This window comes from Sceloporus occidentalis, unplaced genomic scaffold (assembly GCF_023333645.1).
Source record: "Sceloporus occidentalis isolate IW3139 unplaced genomic scaffold, rSceOcc1.0.p SCAF_23, whole genome shotgun sequence".
Lineage (NCBI taxonomy): Eukaryota > Metazoa > Chordata > Lepidosauria > Squamata > Phrynosomatidae > Sceloporus > Sceloporus occidentalis.
Genome location: NW_028317003.1, coordinates 8,247,347 through 8,268,298, shown reverse-complemented (window position 1 = coordinate 8,268,298; position 20,952 = coordinate 8,247,347). Strand labels below are relative to the sequence as shown.

At 40.8% G+C, this 20,952-nt stretch overlaps 2 protein-coding genes across 2 annotated transcripts in view; one reads left to right on the top strand and one right to left on the bottom strand.

Annotated features, from left to right (window-relative positions):
• LOC149300767 (retinoic acid receptor beta-like) overlaps positions 1-16,366 on the top strand; it is a 182,396-nt gene extending 166,030 nt beyond the window's left edge. Inside the window, exons 4-8 of the mRNA XM_089484717.1 lie at positions 541-701; positions 5,245-5,421; positions 13,900-14,104; positions 15,134-15,292; positions 16,176-16,366. Coding sequence (XP_089340843.1) covers positions 541-701; positions 5,245-5,421; positions 13,900-14,104; positions 15,134-15,292; positions 16,176-16,366 — 893 coding nt within the window. The remainder of the gene's footprint in view (positions 1-540; positions 702-5,244; positions 5,422-13,899; positions 14,105-15,133; positions 15,293-16,175) is intronic.
• A 1,650-nt stretch (positions 16,367-18,016) lies between these two features.
• LOC149300766 (DNA topoisomerase 2-beta-like) overlaps positions 18,017-20,952 on the bottom strand; it is a 34,314-nt gene continuing 31,378 nt past the window's right edge. The window contains 5 exon segments of the mRNA XM_089484795.1: positions 18,017-18,175; positions 18,883-18,980; positions 19,375-19,509; positions 20,166-20,267; positions 20,755-20,831. Of these exon segments, the coding sequence (XP_089340921.1) occupies positions 18,017-18,175; positions 18,883-18,980; positions 19,375-19,509; positions 20,166-20,267; positions 20,755-20,831 (571 nt within the window).

The following is a 20,952-nucleotide window of genomic DNA, read 5'->3' as shown; positions in this document are numbered from 1 at the left end:
CTGAGAATATTATTATTTTGTATTGATATAGCATCAGCAAATACTGTACAGTACACAATAATGTTACATTTAAATGAACAGGTATATTGATGGTCCAAACCCATAGCTGTGGGGACTTCCCAGTGTTGGTTATGTGGAGCTACCCTTTAACTTGGGGTGTGGCTGCTATAAAGGGGTGTGTCTAGCTGCATTTAGGGGAGGGGCTACGCTCTTTAGCATTTAAACGGGTGAGGAGTGGGCAGAAGATGGAAGACAGCCCCTGAGATCAGATCAATGTCCCAGGTATGCAATTAAAAAAATATCTAAGACATAAATATTTGGGATTCCGTCACACTATATTGCTTAGCCAGCCACTACATCAAAGTACCCCATTTTTGGTGAGTCCTATCTAATTTTCCATGACTATATGGCTTATCAAAGAGCTGCCCATGGCATAAACGTTAGGGCTTTACAGCCAGGCCAAGTTGGTGTTTTCTGCCATCGCACAGTTGAACATTAAGTTTGGCATCCGGTATCTGAACTTTTTTTTTTTTCCTTTAGCTGTCAGAAATGACAGGAACAAGAAGAAGAAAGAGCCTTCAAAACAAGAGTGCACAGAAAACTGTGAGATGACAGCAGAACTCGATGACCTAACAGAGAAAATTCGAAAGGCCCATCAAGAAACCTTCCCTTCTCTGTGTCAGCTGGGAAAATACACTACGGTACATTTTTTCCTACTAATTACTGCGGAACACTAGAACTTACAATTAGATGTTACTTTTGCCCCATGGCAACTTCAGTTTATGGTTATGACTCATGGTCTCTTTCTGTGTTCATTATTTAAATTTGTGTTTGTTTTGTCTTGTCAAGTTATCGCATGGGCGACTGTGTCATTATACTACACAACAAAATGTTTTGTGACACTGAATGATACTATTGGTAGGGTTTAGTTGAACCTCAAATTTTGCTGTAGGCTAGGACTGGCAGTTCTAGCCAACATGTAGCTCAGCAGCTGTTGTGAAACTACAGTGTCTATGATGTTTAGCTCGCCATAGGCACATGCCTTTATTTTCGGGATGCTCATGAGCGTACCCGGTGAAGCACTGCTTCCTTGGTTTTTCGGGTCATCACTGTGAAACTCCAGGTCGTGGGAGAAATGTTGTGGCCAGTTTTCCATTGTGTGGGGCTAGCACGCACACAACGTCAACGGATCGCCATGCTCCCAGTGGGACCCCCTACTGACGACATCAGTGTGACTGCCTACCCGCATGGCGAAAAGAGCGGCCTCCAGGTAGCTGGAGCCTGGATGTTCCCTGGTATGTTCATGAGCATTCTGGGAGTTTTACATCCACAGCACAGAGGGCTTGTTCTCACAGAGGTGGACTGAACCCCACAAATGCACATGAACTGCAGCTAAATTCTGGAAAAATCATTTACTGTTACAAGATATGACCATGGTGACCGGGGTGCCAAGTAGCAGACTCTGTCCAGACTATAAACAGTACAATACAACCGATCATACCCTGCGTGTTTATTGTACAATGGTGTGCAGGCAAAAGGTTGGATCAAATATCCTGATATATTTATTGGTATGTTTTGTTGTTTGTTTGTTGATTTTTTTTAACAGTCGAGCAAACAAAGCAATTTCAGAGAAAGTCTCTCATCTCCCTCGCATACTATTAACAGGTCTTTGCTTTGAGCCTGTATTTATGCGTTTTCACCGTGCCATGCTCACATTGTTCCTTTGTGCACCATAATTACATCCATATAATCTTAAATGGTGTACCATTAGTGCAAGCTAATTGAGGAATGCCTCTCTTGGGCAATATCTGGCAAAAATACAATGACCCAGATTCATCAGAGATTTCTACTGGATTTGTTTAGATTGATAGTGTTTTTTTTTTCTTCATGTGTTTGCTTCAGAGCCATTATCTACATTACCCTGGCCTGGCGGTGTGTCTTTGCACCAGCGTTTGTTGGAGCTGTGGTTGTGGTTAGGTCACATCACACACAAAGCGCTGGGTGTGTGACCTCCAGCAGGAAACTCAACACTCTCTCTTTAAGCCTCGAGAAATAGATTTTCCAGATTGAGTTTGCTATTCTCGTTTTGCAAGCCATAATACTCTACAGATTGTGCTCTGATACGTAAGCTTGAGGTATAATCAAGAATTTAAAAGCTTAAATTATTCAAGTCCAACACCAGTGAAATGCCAGCACCGTGGTTCAGTTCCATTGCTTGTAATGAGGAATATTATTTTTCAAGGGTAATCATTTATTTAAATTAGGAAAAAAATGTCCTTTGAAGACATACAGAATGTTTACAGATTTCACATGAAGACATGAACGAGGCTGTGCAATATACACAATGACCGACCCCCTAGGCTTTCTTTTGTCATTGGAAGAGACTATTGTATTCTCAATGGAAATAGATATTTCGATGATAGTTAATTCTGAGAAAAGCAGATGATATAAAGTTAGATATGACTGCAGAATCTTTGGGACCAGAAACGCTTACGTGCCTTCCCAGTTGTCACTGCTTATTCTTGCTTTTAGTCAAAACAATCAATGAAGACCTGCTGTTTAATAACAGGAATCGGTGTTGTGGCCAAAGATGCTCTAACCCATCGGGAGGCTGCTGGTCTATAGATTAATGGTCTGATAACTCTGAGGATGTCGAGACAGCCAGAACTTTATTTTTTTAACACTCTGTAAACGCTGAACACAATCAAAACATCAGAACACCATGCTTTCCCTGTTAAGAAGTAAAATGTAATATTAATATCATACATAAACCACTTCCAGCTTAATCTGGAAGTTAGCAATAAAATATGGTAAATATGATGGTTTTAATACTTGATTCTAAACAAGATGCCCCCCATCTATTAAAGAATTATAAATACGTTAGATCTATCTTCCATGTGAATTTGTTTCCCTCCTCAACACATTCTGGATGCTTACATTCCCCGTCAGCACTGCAGGCAGATTTAGTGTTCTCCATGGCTTTTAAGCCCCTGTAAATATTAAGGTGCCTTCATTATGTTCCATATGGATGTCGTAAAGGTTGACAGCATGCAGGAGTCAGAAAATGCCATACGATTTTGTTTCTAATGGGAGACGGCGCTCAATGAGCACATGTAAGGCATAAACCTTTGTGGGTTTATAAAGCAGTAAAGCATTTGAATCAAAAATCCGGAGCTGTAATAACAAGCAATAACCATCTTCATACTACGTGTCACAGAGCTAAAGGTGCATCTAAATCTCCTCTTCCAATAACGGTATGTCACATAATCATCCAGCCACAAGTTACATTGTGTGCCGATACCCGCAGGCTACTTCTGCAAGTTACTCGGCCTGTTTCACTGCTTTAACCCCTTAAACAGGACTTATTCCTGAAAATATTTATTTTATTAGATTTATTGTGCTAGCAAACGTATTCACAAACAGACTATAAACTATATTAAATAGGCTTTAATGTATATCTATGTGCCACTGATGATGATATACACCCTGATCCTTAAGAGTGTAAATGTCACTTGCATATATTCCTGTAGCAGTCGCCTCCCCTGAGCTCCCAGAATGCCCCCGTGCTTCATTTAGGAAAAATACCCTTAATGTAGAGTGATTTGAAAAATATTCCGAAATTAGGCAACCTATTGTGAAAGCAGGCTGACGGCATACACAGCCCCTTTGTCTTCTCCTCGATCTGTTCTAGCCATTTGCATTTTGTGTGTGATAGCGTGCATTCTGTGTAATAGAATATGTGTCAAACTCAATCGCATGATAAAGTAATCTCATATAATACTGATGAATATTTTCTTCACACTTGCTGCTTTCACGCAATGTCTTTTTTTTCCAGATGGCTAAACTATTGCCAAATGATTTCCTGCTTTAGGCTTCTGCATTGTGTATCTCTTTACCATGCAGTATTCCTGTGGACTGGATAAACTGGCTATTAAATTTAATTACGGCCCGAATGACTGCACATCTTGATTTTTCTTTCCCTTCCCTGATCTCATTTCCTCTTGATGGGCTGCGTTTTGCCCAGGCCCTTCACAATGAAATAAAAGAAATCGGACTCTCCGGTTGGTGGTGGTGACGAGTGTCTTTAAGGGCGCAGAGCTGACTGTTCACCTGCTACCCCTGGGCAGCGTAAAGCGTTACGGAGAACAGGCTCTTAGCATTTATTCATCAGCTGACGGAACAGTCCTCAACCTGCAACGCTGCAATCAGAAAGATTTGATTTTATCGGCTGCCGCAGTCTGATTTTATGCAATAAAGATACAACACTTGTTTCAGAGAGAAGGACTCATTGTTAGAGGTCCTGCTTCTAGACATTGGCGACAACTGTACCTGGTTTAACGTAACTGTAATATGGCCATATTGTAATATTGTAAGCAGTTACAGAGATGGATGATGTGTATTTTGCTGTTTGCATTCACAGGACACTGTCTTTTTTACTATACCCAGAACAACCTTTTGATGAGGGCCATCATTCTCTCTGCTACACACAAAGAATACTATGGATGATGGACACTGCTACACCTTTTCTTTAGTGGACATTGTCTGCTACACCCACTGAATCATTTTGATTGCTAGACACTGATGACTACTCTCAAAAAACCCTTGTGATTGGTGGACATTGTCTGACCACTACACCCAGAGAATCATTTTTATTGGTGTATATTTTCTACCTGGAGAATCCTTTGAGTTTGCGTGACTTGTGAAGTCACCGTAAGGCCACCAGTTAGTGTCTCACGTAATGGGAATGTAATAACCGAGATATGTAACCTGATGGTCCTGTCTGTATTATCACTTCTCTTCAATTCTAAACTTATTATATAACTTTTTATATAACTTTTGTCAGTGTAGTGAATGGAAGCTTTATGGCCGAGGCCAAGGATTGTTTCAATATGTGATTCATTTCAAAAGTTAATGTTATTTGAGAGGATGACAAGTTTTCAGGAGGGGTAGCTGAAAGCTTGCTTCTTGTAGACCAAAGTACAAAATGGATCCACAGACCTACAACTATAGTAGTTGTGCTCAGTTAGTGTGCTGGGCAGTAAAACTGAAATTCTACAGGAGCTGTAAATTGAAGACTTTTAACATGTTTTGATCTGCATGTTAATATGGCTGTTTTTTAATGTACTACAATTATGTTTGCTTGACATGTACATTTTAATGTATAGATCAAACTCTTTGCTGCGTTCCTGTCTGCAATCTGTGATAGAGCAAAGTGTGTACTTTGTTTTTCTTTCTATCCCTCAGAACTCCAGCGCTGATCACCGTGTCCGACTCGACCTTGGTTTATGGGACAAATTTAGCGAACTTGCTACAAAGTGCATTATTAAAATAGTGGAATTTGCAAAGCGGTTACCTGGATTCACCAGCCTGACCATTGCAGATCAGATCACTCTTCTAAAAGCAGCTTGTCTGGATATTCTGGTGTGTATGGTTTATTTCCCTATCACTAAATTGTGCCTTGTTTTAAGTTCTGTTTAGTGTATGCTTCCTGAAGTCATGGAAAGCTTCAGGATTACTGTTTACCAAGCATATTGTATTAACCCATTGGCGTACGCTTTATACACAGATATGTATATGAGCATGTATTTATTCTTGATGGAAAAACACTGGTCGTGTATATATGTTGATCTATTGAGTGCCAGCTTCTTAGAGACAATTACTGACATTGTTACCCAGGCAGTGTCTACTGTCTGTTATAACCTTGTATTACATTTTAAAAAAGTGTTTTGCTTGTGAAATTGCAAATAATATGTTAATTGGGAGAGCCACAAGGATCACTTTTCTTTAGTAAACCCGTAGTTATTTTCATATAATTTGTAGGATTAAGAAGCCATCCTCTATACAAATTAACCAGTATTTTGGATTCTAATTTGTATACAGACAGGATTGTGATGTCACAAAGTGGATAAAGTGCATTTTCTTGTTTATCTAGACATCTGCTCATTATAAAACTCTGTTTAGTTTGAACTTGCATTGTATGAACAAAAATGCAGACATGCAGATAATGTGATCAGAATGTCCGGCATGTCTGGAAGTAATGGATGACACATGGAGTTACTTCTTGTCAATAGAAGTTTGTTCTTTGTGGTTCGATGACTCACATGAATAGTAGAAATTTGTGGAATTTGAAGAATACAATTGTTTTCTTGATATAATAACATATTACTTATCTAACATATCTAATATTTATTTAGTGGCACAACATTACATACCTATATAGCTACAGGCACATCATGTAGATGCTCAGGATGTAGCCAAGAACAGCAATGGCGGGATGAGCATTAAGTCTCACCGACACGTGCTGATCCCTCAAAGGGATTCTAGCCGTGTGGGAGAAACTAACTTAAATTTTGGCAGCTAACGGGTTGAAGCAGAAAGCAAGGGAGTAAAAAGAGGTCCTTTAATAAAAACAAGACAGAATTAAGAAACATAATGATTTATGGGATATGGGGTGTCCTTTAACCCAGATGGATGATAGCTGGTGTTATTAATCACACAGCTGCTAAAAATCAAACAGATCTCTCCTCAGAACATTCTAGCTGCTTTGACCTCCTCTACATGCCCAGTCAGAAGCTGTTGTGAATAGGCTCTCATTTATGACATTGATGTATAGCGTAAACAGAGGAATGGAGTAAAAGTATCCTCTGTTCTGTGTAGGGAGTGAATCTGGGTCTGCCCCGAGGTGCTCCTCCCTGTGAATTCATTCATACTGTACTCTCTTATCACACTTGTGTGTGTGGTCCTCCTCTACAAAACTTTCTATATATATATCACTGATTGCTGGCTTGTCAATATTACACAATTATACATCAGTGCCGCCATTGGCTTACTGCACGACACACACACAGACACACATAGATACACACACACACACATACATACATATACTGTGATTTATAGAGTGTGGTTTTTCAAGCTTGGGTAACCTCTGTATCAACCACCCAGAGACCAGTGAAGGGCCATGTTACATACTCTGACTTGCTAAATCCAGTGATTAACCTTTCAATTTCCCACTTATGTAAAGTATGGCAACTTACTGATCATCAGGGGCATTATATGTCATTTTGGCTTCAGGGTCTATTAAAAAGTTGGGTTGTGGATATTCCATACATCATCATGAAGGCCCAACCCTTGTGGTCTTGGGCTTAGCCAACGCATATTTAAATCAGAGGAATCTCTATATTTATCAACAGAGAAAAGCATTGCATGCAAGGTAAAGTGTGCCCTGCTTATAGAAAAGTCTAGATCAGGGGTGTCCAAGTTTTTTCTGCAGTGGGCCACTTCATCAGAATTGTATACGTGCGAGGGCCGCACTCATTTTTCACTGAGAGAAAATATGGCCTTTAATAAGAAATGCAGATTAAAATAAAGTAAATGACACAAAACCTTTACTTTTCTCTCACTGATTTCTGGGATTTCTGGGCCTACAAATTCAGGATTCTGGATAAGTAAAAATAAAATAGTTCTATTTATTTTAGGGATGCACTAAAATGAAAATTCTGGCCCAAAACCGAAAATTCAGGGTTCACTTAGCCGAAACTGAAAGTGACCCCCACACACACTTTTAATAAAAGTAAGTTACACACCAAAATTGTACAAAAAAATTATATATTATGATTGTTAACAGCAATCTCAGGCATACCCAGATTCAAGCATGTACTGGTTGGCTGGGCATTGTATTTTTTGTCCAATTTTACTGTGTAACCACACTTTTATTAAAAGTAACACACCAAAATTGGACAAAAAAAAAATCAACAATATGACTTGGCATGATAGGAGTGTGATTGCTAACAGCAAACACACTCTTTTTATACCTAGGCAACCAGTGAATGCTGGAACCTAGGCATGATGAGACTGTGATTGCTGTTAGCAGATTGCTGTTAGCAATCACACTCCTATCATCCCAAGTCAGCCAATACATGCTGGTACAGGGTGGCTGTAAGTGCATACCCCATACTACTGGCAGCATCAATACACAAGGGGGGCAGCTAGCCAGGTTTCAGCATGTACTGGCTGACTTGGCATGATAGGGGTGTGATTGCTAACAGCAATCATAGTCCCATCATGCCTAGGTTCCAGCACTTACACATCCATGCTATCACACACACACCAATTATTCATTCACAGATTAATTCCCTCAATCAGACATACTCATTCACACAACCTACCCCATCCCCTTACCTGCTCTACAGCTCTCAATGCCGCTCACAGACTTCAGCAGGGGTCGGGGCCTCCCTCGTTCTCCCCACAGAGGAGGCAGGACTGGAGCAGAGAATAGACCCTCCCACAAGGAAGCGGCAGGGCTCTTATGATCCTGGCTGCCGATCTCACGCGGGCCGCACCTCGAGGTTCCGCGGGCCGCATTAAGGTTTACAATGCAGCGGAAATACATTAATGGGCAAAACTTCAATAAAGGGATCCTGATTTCTGCTGATAAAACGACAGATGTTAAGACCGTGAAAGAATTGAGACTTCTGTCCTGCCAGTTACAAGTAAAATGATTTAATTAATAGTCTTGCTCAGTCTAAAGAATTATGGCGATTATGCATACAAGTGTTTGTATTAGAAGAACAATGTAATAGCAAACTGTCTGTTTTGACCGAAAATGGCCACAGTGGAGCCGGATCCCCTAAAGATTCAGCTTTTTTAGTGAGGGAGGCATAGTAGCTCTCGCCGGTGGCCCCCTATCTCAGATGACTTCAGTGGAAGGACCAAGAAGATTCGTCCCTTCTGTGGTGGCTTTTGGAGGAGGGAAGGAAGGCGTAGCATATCACTTTGTGGAGTGTGGACCCAGAAGAAAGAAGATTTGGGGAACTGGAGCCCATCGTGGCCCTCAAATGAACACGTTTTTGCTCCTTTTTTCACAGCTTCAAAAGCAAACAGCCTCTGTTCTGGTGTATACAAATATGAAGTTTTAAAGATAAAGCTTGAAGCCGAAATGAAGAAAAAAAAATACTAAATAGCCAAAATGTAAAAGTTTGTGTTTCTTGGATCACTTGATTAGAATTCTGTTTCCTGTAACTGAAAAGGTTACGGTATGAGCATGAAAAACCGCACTAATGCTTAATGTTCTCATGACTTAAAGGAACAGCTCCGTTTATTGCACTAGCCCTGTGTTAAAATAAACCTTAGAAGATCGCTCAATTTGTGGAAAGGTTATAAAATTATTTGTGGAAAGGGTTTGGGCATTCAGCAGTGTTCGGATTGATGTTTCTGATGTGTAGAATAGGTAGGACATCGCCTTTAAACTCATTGAGAAACCAGCCTAGAGATGCTGGAAACAAATGTAAGAAAACGAACATGCTTACAAATAGCAGAATTATTTGAAGTATATGTATTTTAACAGAATACATTTTTATTTATTATATATATAAACATTTTATTTTGTTTAAACAGATTGTGCCCTGGGATTCATCACTACGTTTTCTCTTTAATCCCTGGCGTATCAGGGTGTGTAGCGTTTTCCGTGGCATTTGCTGCACCGTTTGGCCTAAGGTTCCCAGGGCTAAAATTCAAAAGCCGCAGAGCATATATTAGAAGTTGTTACATGGCTGAATGCTTTCATATTATTGGGACCAAAATGTATTTTTTTCTGAGTGGGCCCACACCTTTCAGTGACCCCCTATGATTTATTGACCCCGCTGTCATCTTCTTTGAGTTCATTCTGCCTGACAATCCTGTGTTTGATTTCCTCACAGATCAGGGCGCCTCTCCTTTGTTAGCCTTTTTCTTGTGAGCGGAGCCTGCGGTCTTGGTGAAAAATGAAGAGTTTTGTTAATGCAGAATGGGAATGCTTGCATGGTCAGGGCTGCTGGAATGTGTGACTGATCTACTAATTCTCTCCCCCATCCACCATTTTTATCCTTGCCATGGGAATGAAACAAGTGGTGACCAATTTCCTACCCTTTAGCATCCACAAAAATACCCCAGTGACCCAATTTAGAGCTTCTCTTTAAAACGAACATTTTAACGTGTTACAAAGTGACCCAGCACTCTTTAAGAGGTTTTAAAACCACAAAACCATATATATATATTTCATTAAAAATATGGTGAACCATTTAAAAACCATAATTTATACTGGTCATATTTCCACGGAGATATTAGGTGTCAAGAGAACGCACACCTCAGGACCCTCTATTAACACAACACCCCACACGCCAAGTTCCTGCTCACTTGGATGAGGGGTGTTAAAGTCAAAAAAACCTTACTTATAGGCACCAACTCTATCATGTGCCTCCCATCCTGTGCCTATTGAAATGGAGGAAAAATAATTTAAGAAACTTTGGTGGTGACGTGCCTCCACCAAAAAAAAAGATCCTACAATGGAAGCTGGTTTCACAGGAGCATATATACACTCCTGTCCGCCAGCACCCCCATGTGTTTGGAGGATGCATCCTTTTATTTGAATGGGCACCATTGACTTCAGAATCCATAGACTCCATGTGAACCATTAAAGTTAGGGGAGGACCCAAAGCTTTCTATTGGTGTGTAAAAATTTTTATATAGTGCTCTTCAGATCCTTCTCATACACACTGCTGGGATTCATCCTGAATCTGGCCGGTAACTGATGGGATCCATCCTGAAACTGGCCGGTAACTGCTGGGATCCATCCTGAAACTGGCCGGTAACTGCTGGGATCCATCCTGAAACTGGCCGGTAACTGCTGGCATCCATCCTGAAACTGTCCGGTAGCTGCTGGGATTCATCCTGAAACTGGCGGGTAACTGCTGGGATTCATCCTGAAACTGGCCGGTAACTGCTGGGATCCATCATGAAACTGGCCGGTAACTGCTGGGATCCATCATGAAACTGGCCGGTAACTGCTGGGATTCGTCCTGAAACCATCCGGTAACTGCTGGGATCCATCATTAAACTGGCCGGTAACTGCTGGGATTCGTCCTGAAACCATCTGGTAACTGCTGGGATCCATCATTAAACTGGCCGGTAACTGCTGGGATCCATCATGAAACTGGCCGGTAACTGCTGGGATTCGTCCTGAAACCATCCGGTAACTGCTGGGATCCATCATGAAACTGTCCGGTAACTGCTGGGATCCATCATGAAACTGGCCGGTAACTTCTGGGATCCATCATTAAACTGGCCGGTAACTGCTGGGATTCGTCCTGAAACCATCCGGTAACTGCTGGGATCCATCATTAAACTGGCCGGTAACTGCTGGGATCCATCATGAAACTGGCCGGTAACTGCTGGGATTCGTCCTGAAACCATCCGGTAACTGCTGGGATCCATCATGAAACTGGCCGGTAACTTCTGGGATCCATCATGAAACTGGCCGGTAACTGCTGGGATTCGTCCTGAAACCATCCGGTAACTGCTGGGATCCATCATTAAACTGGCCGGTAACTGCTGGGATCCATCATGAAACTGGCCGGTAACTGCTGGGATCCATTATGAAACTGACCGGTAACTGCTGGGATCCATCATGAAACTGGCCGGTAACTGCTGGGAGTCATCATGAAACTAGCTGGAAAGGAAGGATCCATTGGGATCGAATGCCCTCATTCAAATACATGGGTTTCTAAGTTAAATCCTGAAATACAGGAGAAAACGGGCCTGACTGCCCTTAAAGTCAAAGTGGCAAAAATGTACTTTATGAGAATGGCCTTCTTGGTTCACTACGACACCTAGCTGAGGACGTTTTCACCAGGAACCATCTGATTTTAAAGAGGTGGAATGCGGTTAACCACTTGCGTTTAGGCCATCACATGCTTTTTTGCCACGGGAAAATAGACAACAAAAGTCACATTAAGGGAAGCTACAGATATTGCATTATGACTTTGCAAGCATTTGACTTTCATGTGACGGCATGCGAATGCTTGATTCTACGCTCCTGGCGTGTGATTCTATTCACAACAACCAGCCAGATTGAGATAATGGAGTTAATACTCATCCTAACTCGAGAGCAATCCATCTATTGTGTATCACTGTCAAACAAGCATTGTTGCTGCGTTCATTTTATTAGCACTCAGAAGTATAAAATGCTATTGATTTCCCAGTATCTGTTGTTGCAGGAGGAGCCCTCCAAAGCCATTGTGTCAGAACGATACAGCACAGTTGGTAAGAGCGAGATAATTCATTGCTGTGTGTTATTTGTTCTGCGTTAGGCATTAGGGTTGGCAAATTCAAAACAGAAAAAAAGGTCTCAACGGAGCCCAGCGTCACAACCATGGTGCCATCCATCCTTCCATCCCTTCGTCTGTCTGCCACGTACAGGATCACAAAGGCCTGCTCTCCAGTATTAAAGAGGTTAACTACTCACACTTATGGAAATTTTGCTCTGAAGAGATTAGGTACTCGTACAGATTCACGTCCATGGTGGTTCTGCTTTAAAGAGGTGCGGCACAACTAAAACAATCTGCAGAACTGAATGCGCAAAACAAGGCATATGGCATCCCAGGCGTGTAACAGAGATGCCACTTGGTCAACATCCCAGTGGTATTTGGTATTTATCTAGGAATACCTGATATAAATCACTGAGACATCCCAACACAAATCACACTGCATCGGTATGAAAACGCTCTGAATAAAATACAGGATGACTAAACTTCCTGCGACATCTTCACTGGACTCTACCCAGACGGGAAATGTAAATAAGCCTTGTTTTTGTAATCATTTTTGGGAAAATTATGCAATGCACTTATTAAAGTGGGAAAAGTTTGAGCTTCTATTAGCTTTGCTTTTTAAAACAAGGGTTAAACAATACTCCGTCCAGAAGGTAAGTACATGACTTGTACACGGTGTGTGTGTGTATGTGTGGTGGGGGGGTGAATGGGAATTGTTAATGTTACCACAGGATATTTGTCTTCACGAGTTCTTTGATCGCATGTGTGTGATCGTATATGGGTAGTGTGACGGCGTAATACAAAATAATTCAGGTGGAACGAGGACCTTCACTTTCCGTTATTGTGAAGATGGCCTGTAATGCTCCTCAGCCTGTTACTGGGGACGTGTCCAAAAGCCTCGGTGTGACATGTTGGATCTCGGTCGCATGGTCTGCGTGTCCCATAAGTCGGGCTTTTCTCTGTGCTCAGGCGCAGAAGGTGGTAGTGGTTACATTCTCAAGCTCTGCCATGGCCGGCAGTACGCATTATCTCAACATATCCATCTGCAACAGCTGGAAACAGTAAGGCTGACATCACTTGCATGTCGTGACAGCAAGTGGTTTCCATGACATCACAGGACATCTGGATTTATGGATTCACATGGCTCATCAATGAGTTATAAATGCTATTTATAAATATGACCTTAACGTCACCAGAACCTGATTTTAAACGATTTTATTTTGCAGTCGTGGCTGCGAACAGATTGAGTGAGGCTCTGGCATCGATGCGCTCCAGTTTTTACCATATGCATAAAGATGGGGAACTTTATTTACAGACCCTTTAGAGAATTGTCATAAGAAGCATATGAACAAATGTAATAAATAAAAATATATAGTTGTAAATATTTTGTAGGCGAACTTATATGGCGCAGAAAACATAACTTTGCTGCCGAAGTGCATTCGGATGCGGAGCTACACCGTCAGCTTGCAAAAATGGCCAATCAATTATGCTAGAAACATTTTCTTTTTACACAGTTTGTAAAATGAATTCTGTGAATTTTCTTTTTGCCTTCTGTATTATAATGTCCACTTTTTATGATTATTACCCTTACACAGATGTGGGGTTAACGAAGATTTGAAATTACCATACAGCAAATCACTGTATTTAGCATTACCAATCATACCACATCTTATTGTTTTCTCTATCTCAGCATGTCGAAAAAACTGTTTTATTATTAGCATTATTAAAAATTATTATTAGCAATTAACTAACATGATGAATGGTTGTAGCACAGATTATGTATACATATATATCCATGTTTCCATTTCCATTCTAGATTCTTCGAATTTGCACAAGATACACCCCGGAGCAGGACACGATGACATTTTCGGATGGCCTTACTCTCAACAGAACTCAGATGCACAATGCTGGATTTGGGCCCCTCACTGACCTCGTGTTCACGTTTGCCAATCAGCTCCTGCCCTTGGAAATGGATGACACGGAAACGGGCCTACTCAGTGCCATCTGCTTAATCTGTGAAGGTAAGTCAGCCCTGGGACTAGGCTGGCACCTTGGCACTGAATGGGCTTTGAAGCTGCCCAACATGGTTCATTATTCAGTGAGATGGAGACTCATCGCCTGCGTGTATGTTTATGTTTAATGTGGCAAAGAGGGGCTTAAGTAAAAAAGCCAAATACATATTTCAAATAAAATTTCATATCGAGCAGGCACATAAGACCATCACCTCTCTTTTGCCGGCATTTAAATCCACTGTGAATATATATACGTATAAGTGTGCTGACCCCAGTAGACATCGACAGAAGGAGGTCACACAGATTTTACGAGGAAGATACCGATGAGCCAAACATTTAGTGGCCTCGATTCTAACAGCAGTGCGATGGGTTTGGTTTTTCTGCAGCTTTCTACGTGGCATTTAGGGCCTGGACACATTGTTACAGATGTGGCGTAATACAGACCTCCCAGCACTCGGGTTTTGTAACAGTCGTTATAAGGAAACCAGACGTTGTTATATAAACCTATATATCGGAGACCTTCTGTAATGTTCTGATTTATTTGAAGCATTACATTTGTATGTTAAATGCCATTTCATTGTTTATTTTGTTCCACAGAGAGATGGTACAAGTCTTATAAGAACCTCAGCGCAGGAAAGACTTTTCTTAACCTTCCCCATTGCTGTTTGTTTGCAATGCTTGGATGCACATAACATATTATAGCTTTTACAACATCTTTGAGTACCCATATATAATATATAGAAATTGCTTGCTCTTTCAGGGAGAATAGATGGTGCAGTTGAGTACTGCTGGTAATACGCATCCAAGCCATATTTTTATCAAGAATTAGACTTGAAAGCCACTCTGATGTCAGCAGGCCAAATATAGCTCGCTCTCATTCTAATGCAACACAACAATTCCTTCAACCAGATGGGGCCGTTTATTTATTTTTTTAATTTTTATTGTTGGCTTGCAAAATGCTGCCACCTACAGGGCAAAAGATGTAGCACACCGCAGAACAAGTAAACTGATGTCGTAGTATTGTTTATTATTCCATAGATCGTCAGGACCTTGAAGAACCAGCTAAAGTAGACAAACTACAAGAACCACTTCTGGAAGCTCTGAAAATTTACATCAGGAAGAGGAGACCCAACAAACCCCATATGTTTCCAAAGATTCTAATGAAGATCACAGATCTCCGCAGCATTAGTGCAAAAGGTAGGGTTCAGGAAAAAAAATCAGATAAGCTAACCTTAAGATAAAGTAATAATAGCAATAAGTAATGCTTATCGTGTGAAAGGACATGTGGATTCTGATGAGTCTGCAATTCATTATGCATGATAAAAGATCATTTCAGGCAAATTTATCTGCAAGACGGGCTGAGCTGGTCCTAAGTAATGCATGGTTTACTCAGCAAGGCCACTCAAGGACTCTTACTTGTTTAAATGTGCTTTACTCGTGGCCATTCAAGCTATTTTGGAGCAGAAGCTCACGGGTTGGCCCTTCAAAATATAATGTGAGATGAGATGAAGCTGCGCCTCCCCGGCCTACTGTTTGGTGATTAAACTCCACCATCTCTTGCACGGGAGTGCTGTGTATTTAGTAGATAGCTTCTTGTAGAAGAGCAGCTCCTCGGCTATTGTGGCTTCCTTTGGCAGGGCCTTTCAAAATTGAAAACCAAACAAAAAAACACACCACAAAATTACATGCAAATTTACTAAAGCACAAGAGCGTTCAAAAACATTGCAGGTAAGCAAGAACCAAACACAGAGCCCGTGAGAACGTGACACATTCTCAAACCTAACATATGACTCGTCCTGATAACCATGTAAACAAGAGATATGTTAAACCGCGTTTGCACCTCAGAAAGCACAAAAAAAGGGGAGTTATTCCTCACAATGGAAGCCTGCGTTAATGGGACACCGTTTCCAGTTATTCGGAAAACTTTGCTTTGCGTTAAGGAAGGAATTGTTGCACTCTAACAATATCTATACCTTCTGGTAGCGGCCTTTCATCCATCATTAACCCCTTGCACTGTTGCTTGGTAAACACACCATCAACGTTCTACACCCATAACCATTTTTATTTTATTTTTGTACAGGAGCAGAACGTGTTATCACATTGAAGCTGGAAATACCTGGATCGATGCCACCTCTTATTCAGGAAATGCTGGAGAACTCGGAAGGGCACGAGGCATCATCAAGTCCCGACGAGAAAGCACCAGAGCACAGTCCAAACATCTCAGCCAGCCCAGAGCAAGAACGAGTGAGCAACTGCGCTCAGGTGCAATAAGACATTCCCCCCACATCCGACATTCCCAAAACAATATGCACACAACGATGTAAAGCAAGGAGCATATTTTGTCTGCTGCTGTCTTTGCTGAATTAAGGCCAAGACCTCAAAAAAAGACCGTCGGCTCTCGTTTAAATAAAGCTATATAATTATGCTGTTTACATTCTTAAACTTCACTGGACTCTTCATAAAGGATGTTTTAACAAACAAAACACTAAAAGCAGCCATTTTACAGAACAAGAAATAGCCTATTTTCTCTTTCGATGATCGGATTGCAAGATCTTTGAAGTGGACTTTGTACATATATATTTACTGTTCTCTCTGCTGGATGTTTGGTGCTTTCCTGCTGTCTTGTATACATAAAATGATCAAGACAATAAGGTGAAAAGAAAAAAAAAAAATGGACTTTTGTATATAAAAGTTTAGTCATAAAATCTGTATACACATCCTCAGCTGCATTGTTTAGTCTGTCCTCTATCCTGTGTGAGGGAAAACTTTAAATCACTACATTATTTGAAGCCAGTTTTGTATCAAAGTATCTGCCGGTTCAGTCAGAAAAATTGTACAATTGTTACGGTCACTTTAAAATGGGAAATGCAGGAACGCGATGGTCTGGTGGACGCTCTCTACGGATGCATCTCTGCAGCAACGATAGCCTCGAAGGCGTTTCCAGTGTTACGATGTTCTTATGTTTACTTGTTTCACAAGCCATTAGAGAAACGTGTGTGTGATGTTCACGACTTATGAGTGGGTTTAGAATTACAAGTACAGATTCCCAAAATGTAACACTCACACTCACCGCTCTTCTGTGTGCTCCTGTTTGTTCACTCAAAATTGTGAAATGTTTGCTCTGACGTTAAGGGGTGGGAGGCCTACAGAGTTCATAGATCACAGCTCTAAAAAAAAAAAAAAAAAAAGTACTGTGTAGATAGGGATATTTTAATGAACTTCCCTCTAATGACCACAGACACTTTCAACACTAGCAGCCTATCTGCCCCCATTTTTCTTTTTTTTAAATAAAAAAGGCCTTTGGATCACAGACAGCGATGTCACAGTAGACGTTGACCATCTAAAAATTAAAATGTTGATAGGTCTCATTTAAAGCACTAGTAGAATTTTTGGGGATATTTTAGCAAGTCTGTGATGTATCTTCACCGGCTCTGTTTGTACATTGAGATTGTTAAACAATGCTTTCTATGTTCATATACTGTTTACCTTTTTCCATGGAGTATCCTGGCAAAGAATAAAATATATTTATTTTAAAACTTTTCAAGTATTATTTCATTATCTTTAGCAAAAGAAAGCCCAAAATAATAAGGTTTGTTTTTTTAATGTTTTTCTTTCATTCTTTCATTTCATAAAAGCAGTTTTTCTTTTTCAACCAGGACAATTAAAATGTGTGCCTAGGCACAGGTGTCTAAAACAATTTCTACAAGCATAGTCCAGACAAATACATGACATGAGTAAAAAAGAGCAGAAATCTGTATATGTAACAACAAAATGTTAAAATGTCTACACAATAATAAAAACCATCAAATACGTCATCACTTAAAATAAGACAAATGTACAAAAGTCTGCAACGGGAGGGACAAAAAGGACTACACAAGATACTTCGTTGGAAAAATGTTTCTGTGCTCGTCGGGCACACAATTAAAACATAACAAAATCGTCATCTTCATCAGACTCCGCAAAATATTTCACTTCTTTCCTTGCCCGACCAGGCCTCTGCCGTGATGCGCTTTCAGACGCCATTTCTGATGGGAAGATGTCTCCGTCTGAGTCCTGGTCAAGTGCTGGTTTCTTTGATTTCTACAATGAATCGGAGAAGCAAACACAATCACTAAAAAAGAGGCTTAATTACACAATCCACGTTAGAAGGGACATTAACGTTTGCTCATGCAAGCTTATCAACTGTGGCGTTTATACCAAGTTCTACATCACTACCGAGTTTCGCTTTAACCGGGCTTTTTCTACCCTCTTCGCTGCGGCAGTGCTCGGAAAAGCTGGCAGATCTTCTCAAGGAAACGGAACATAAACAGCGACACAGCAGTGGATCTGAGTTCAAGGCAAAACGTAACGCATATATGTTTGACTGCTGGTGCAGAAACGATGCGTTGCGTTTGAAGTCTCGGTTCACTGATGTACGCCTCATAGACCAGATACATGTGATTAGTACTGTAGCGCCACCTACGGAGCAACGCATAGTACCGCTCCGCTCCACCACTTGAAGGATTAAGCGAACACGCTGCTCATTTTGCTAGCAGGTCTCTAAATGACATTCCCTGCATGGATTCAAATTCAACGGAGTGCTGCTCAGCATGCCTTCCATGAGACATCATGTGTACCAAATAGGTATCCTCCCTGCGCCATTCAGCAGTATCACTGACCACTAGGGCAAAGCGGTCTAAATGGCAAATGTGAAGAAGCTAGAGACCGTGAACTAAGCAACTAACAAGTGATGAAGGAGCAACAGCAAAACACTTGGGGGGGGGGGAGAGGAGAAATGCTGCCCTTACTTTGCTGGATGACAATGACTTTGTTCCTTTTTTCCCAGGATTATAATCCCCTTCATTCTCTGAACCAGATGTTTTTCGTTTCCTTCCTCTTCCTTTTGCTGTACGGAGGAAAAAAAGTGAATGAACCAAATCACAATCAAGTGAGCTTTTCATTCAGATTCACACTCTGGTATTTCACTGCATAGAACAGCGAATTTAACATCAGTCTCAACCTCAGACCGGAACGTGGAAGTTTGGACCTTAAAAGGCCACCTGTCTTGTCCCTTATTTATAAAATTAGCAGAGCTTTTGGTTCAACTGAATGGACAGGTCTATTTCTGAGCAATACAGCCATGCGCTGCGGACAGAATCTGCTACAGCTCGGTCCACCCTACTAATTTTCTGACAAAACTGCAAAACCCCTATACTAGAAAGTAACGCTACGTACGGCAGCCACGTAGGGGAATTAACGTGAATCTCTGGAAAAATATGTTTCACCAGCAAGAAATGAACACAGCCCACCTTTGGGTGTTGTAGATTTCTTTGGAGAGCCGATCTCTAAGTCGGAATCAGAATTCACCAAGACCTCAGATTTCTTTGGCTTCGGAGGTCGTTTTGGTTTTGGGGTGCCATCCGAAGGGGTTTTTGCTGCAACAGTGGAGAAAACACAAAACAGATCTTTACACCAAAAAGTAGGATTGTCTTCAACAGTTATATATATATATATATATATATATTATATATATATATATATATATATATACACATACACACACACAGTATCTCACAAAAGTGAGTACATCCCTCACATTTTTGTAAATATTTTATTATATCTTTTCATGTGACAACACAGAAGAAATTACACTTTGCTACAATGTAAAGTAGTGAGTGTACAGCCTGTATAACGAGTTATTTTGAGGGGACAGCAAATTCACACTAACACAATATTTATTTGCACTTCTTAAGCATATTTAAATTATTTCACGAAGCTTAACTCCAGCTAATGAAGTGACCGAATGAATCCAACACCAATACCTCGCAGTGAGTGCAGACAAGCCCATGCCTGGGTCTCCTGTCTCATTTTATGTGTTCATTCGTGTGTGAAATCTAACACATGACGACTCTGGTTTTCCTCACACAAGTGGCTCTTTGGTAAACTAGCCATGAGCTCCTCTGATGGGATCCTGAAGACGCTACTAGGAGCGAGTGTTATCGGTAACAAAACGCCTTCCAGGCAAAGCATATTCCCAAATAATGAGCCGGATTATTCCCGGCGTCACCGTATCGGGGTCTCATCCACTTACCCTTCTTTGTAGAGCTTTTGTTTGCAGGTTTTTCTGAAGACTTGAACGCAAATGAAGACGAGTAAAGGGGCGAGGAGGGCTCTTCCTCATCACTGGATTTTTCTGTATATTTAAATAAAGAGGATCAGATTATTTAATTCCCTATAAAACAGTAGTATGAGTGCAGCAGGGTATTTAATGGGCTTATTTTGTGCAGGTTGTCACCCTGCATGTAAATGTAATGTTGCATAATTAAATACTAATTTCAGTTGCATTCAGAGATGTTCTTAGTTACAGCAACTCAGACCCCAAAACAAAAAAGCAAGGTGAGCATTTCTTTATATTACACCACCGACAACAGCATGCGCGAAAAATACAGCTGCCTACAATACAAAGCTTAGAAAAAGGGTTATTCCATTTAAATACGCAGTCCTGTCCTTTTCTTATAATCTTAGAAATATTCTAAATTGGGCTCATTATAGAACTCAGCCACAAGAAAAAACACTTTACAGACCAACTCGAGATAAGGGATAAATATGCACAAACGCTTCTACAAGAACACAAATGCGCAGGATTTTGAGGAAACTAAAGAAGAAAAAAATTCCATTACCGTCTTGTACTTTTTCCGAGAACGAACAAGAAGAGAAAATGTCCGTGTCTTTTTTCTTCTGTGCTTCTGTTGTCTTTCTACATTGGAGTAAACGATATATTATTAAACGGTTTATAATCACACTTCGTACTGCTGAATTTTTGTGTGTTCTGAGCACAGATTTTGCGGTTTTAGGTTTGGAAAGCTAACTGCTAGCGT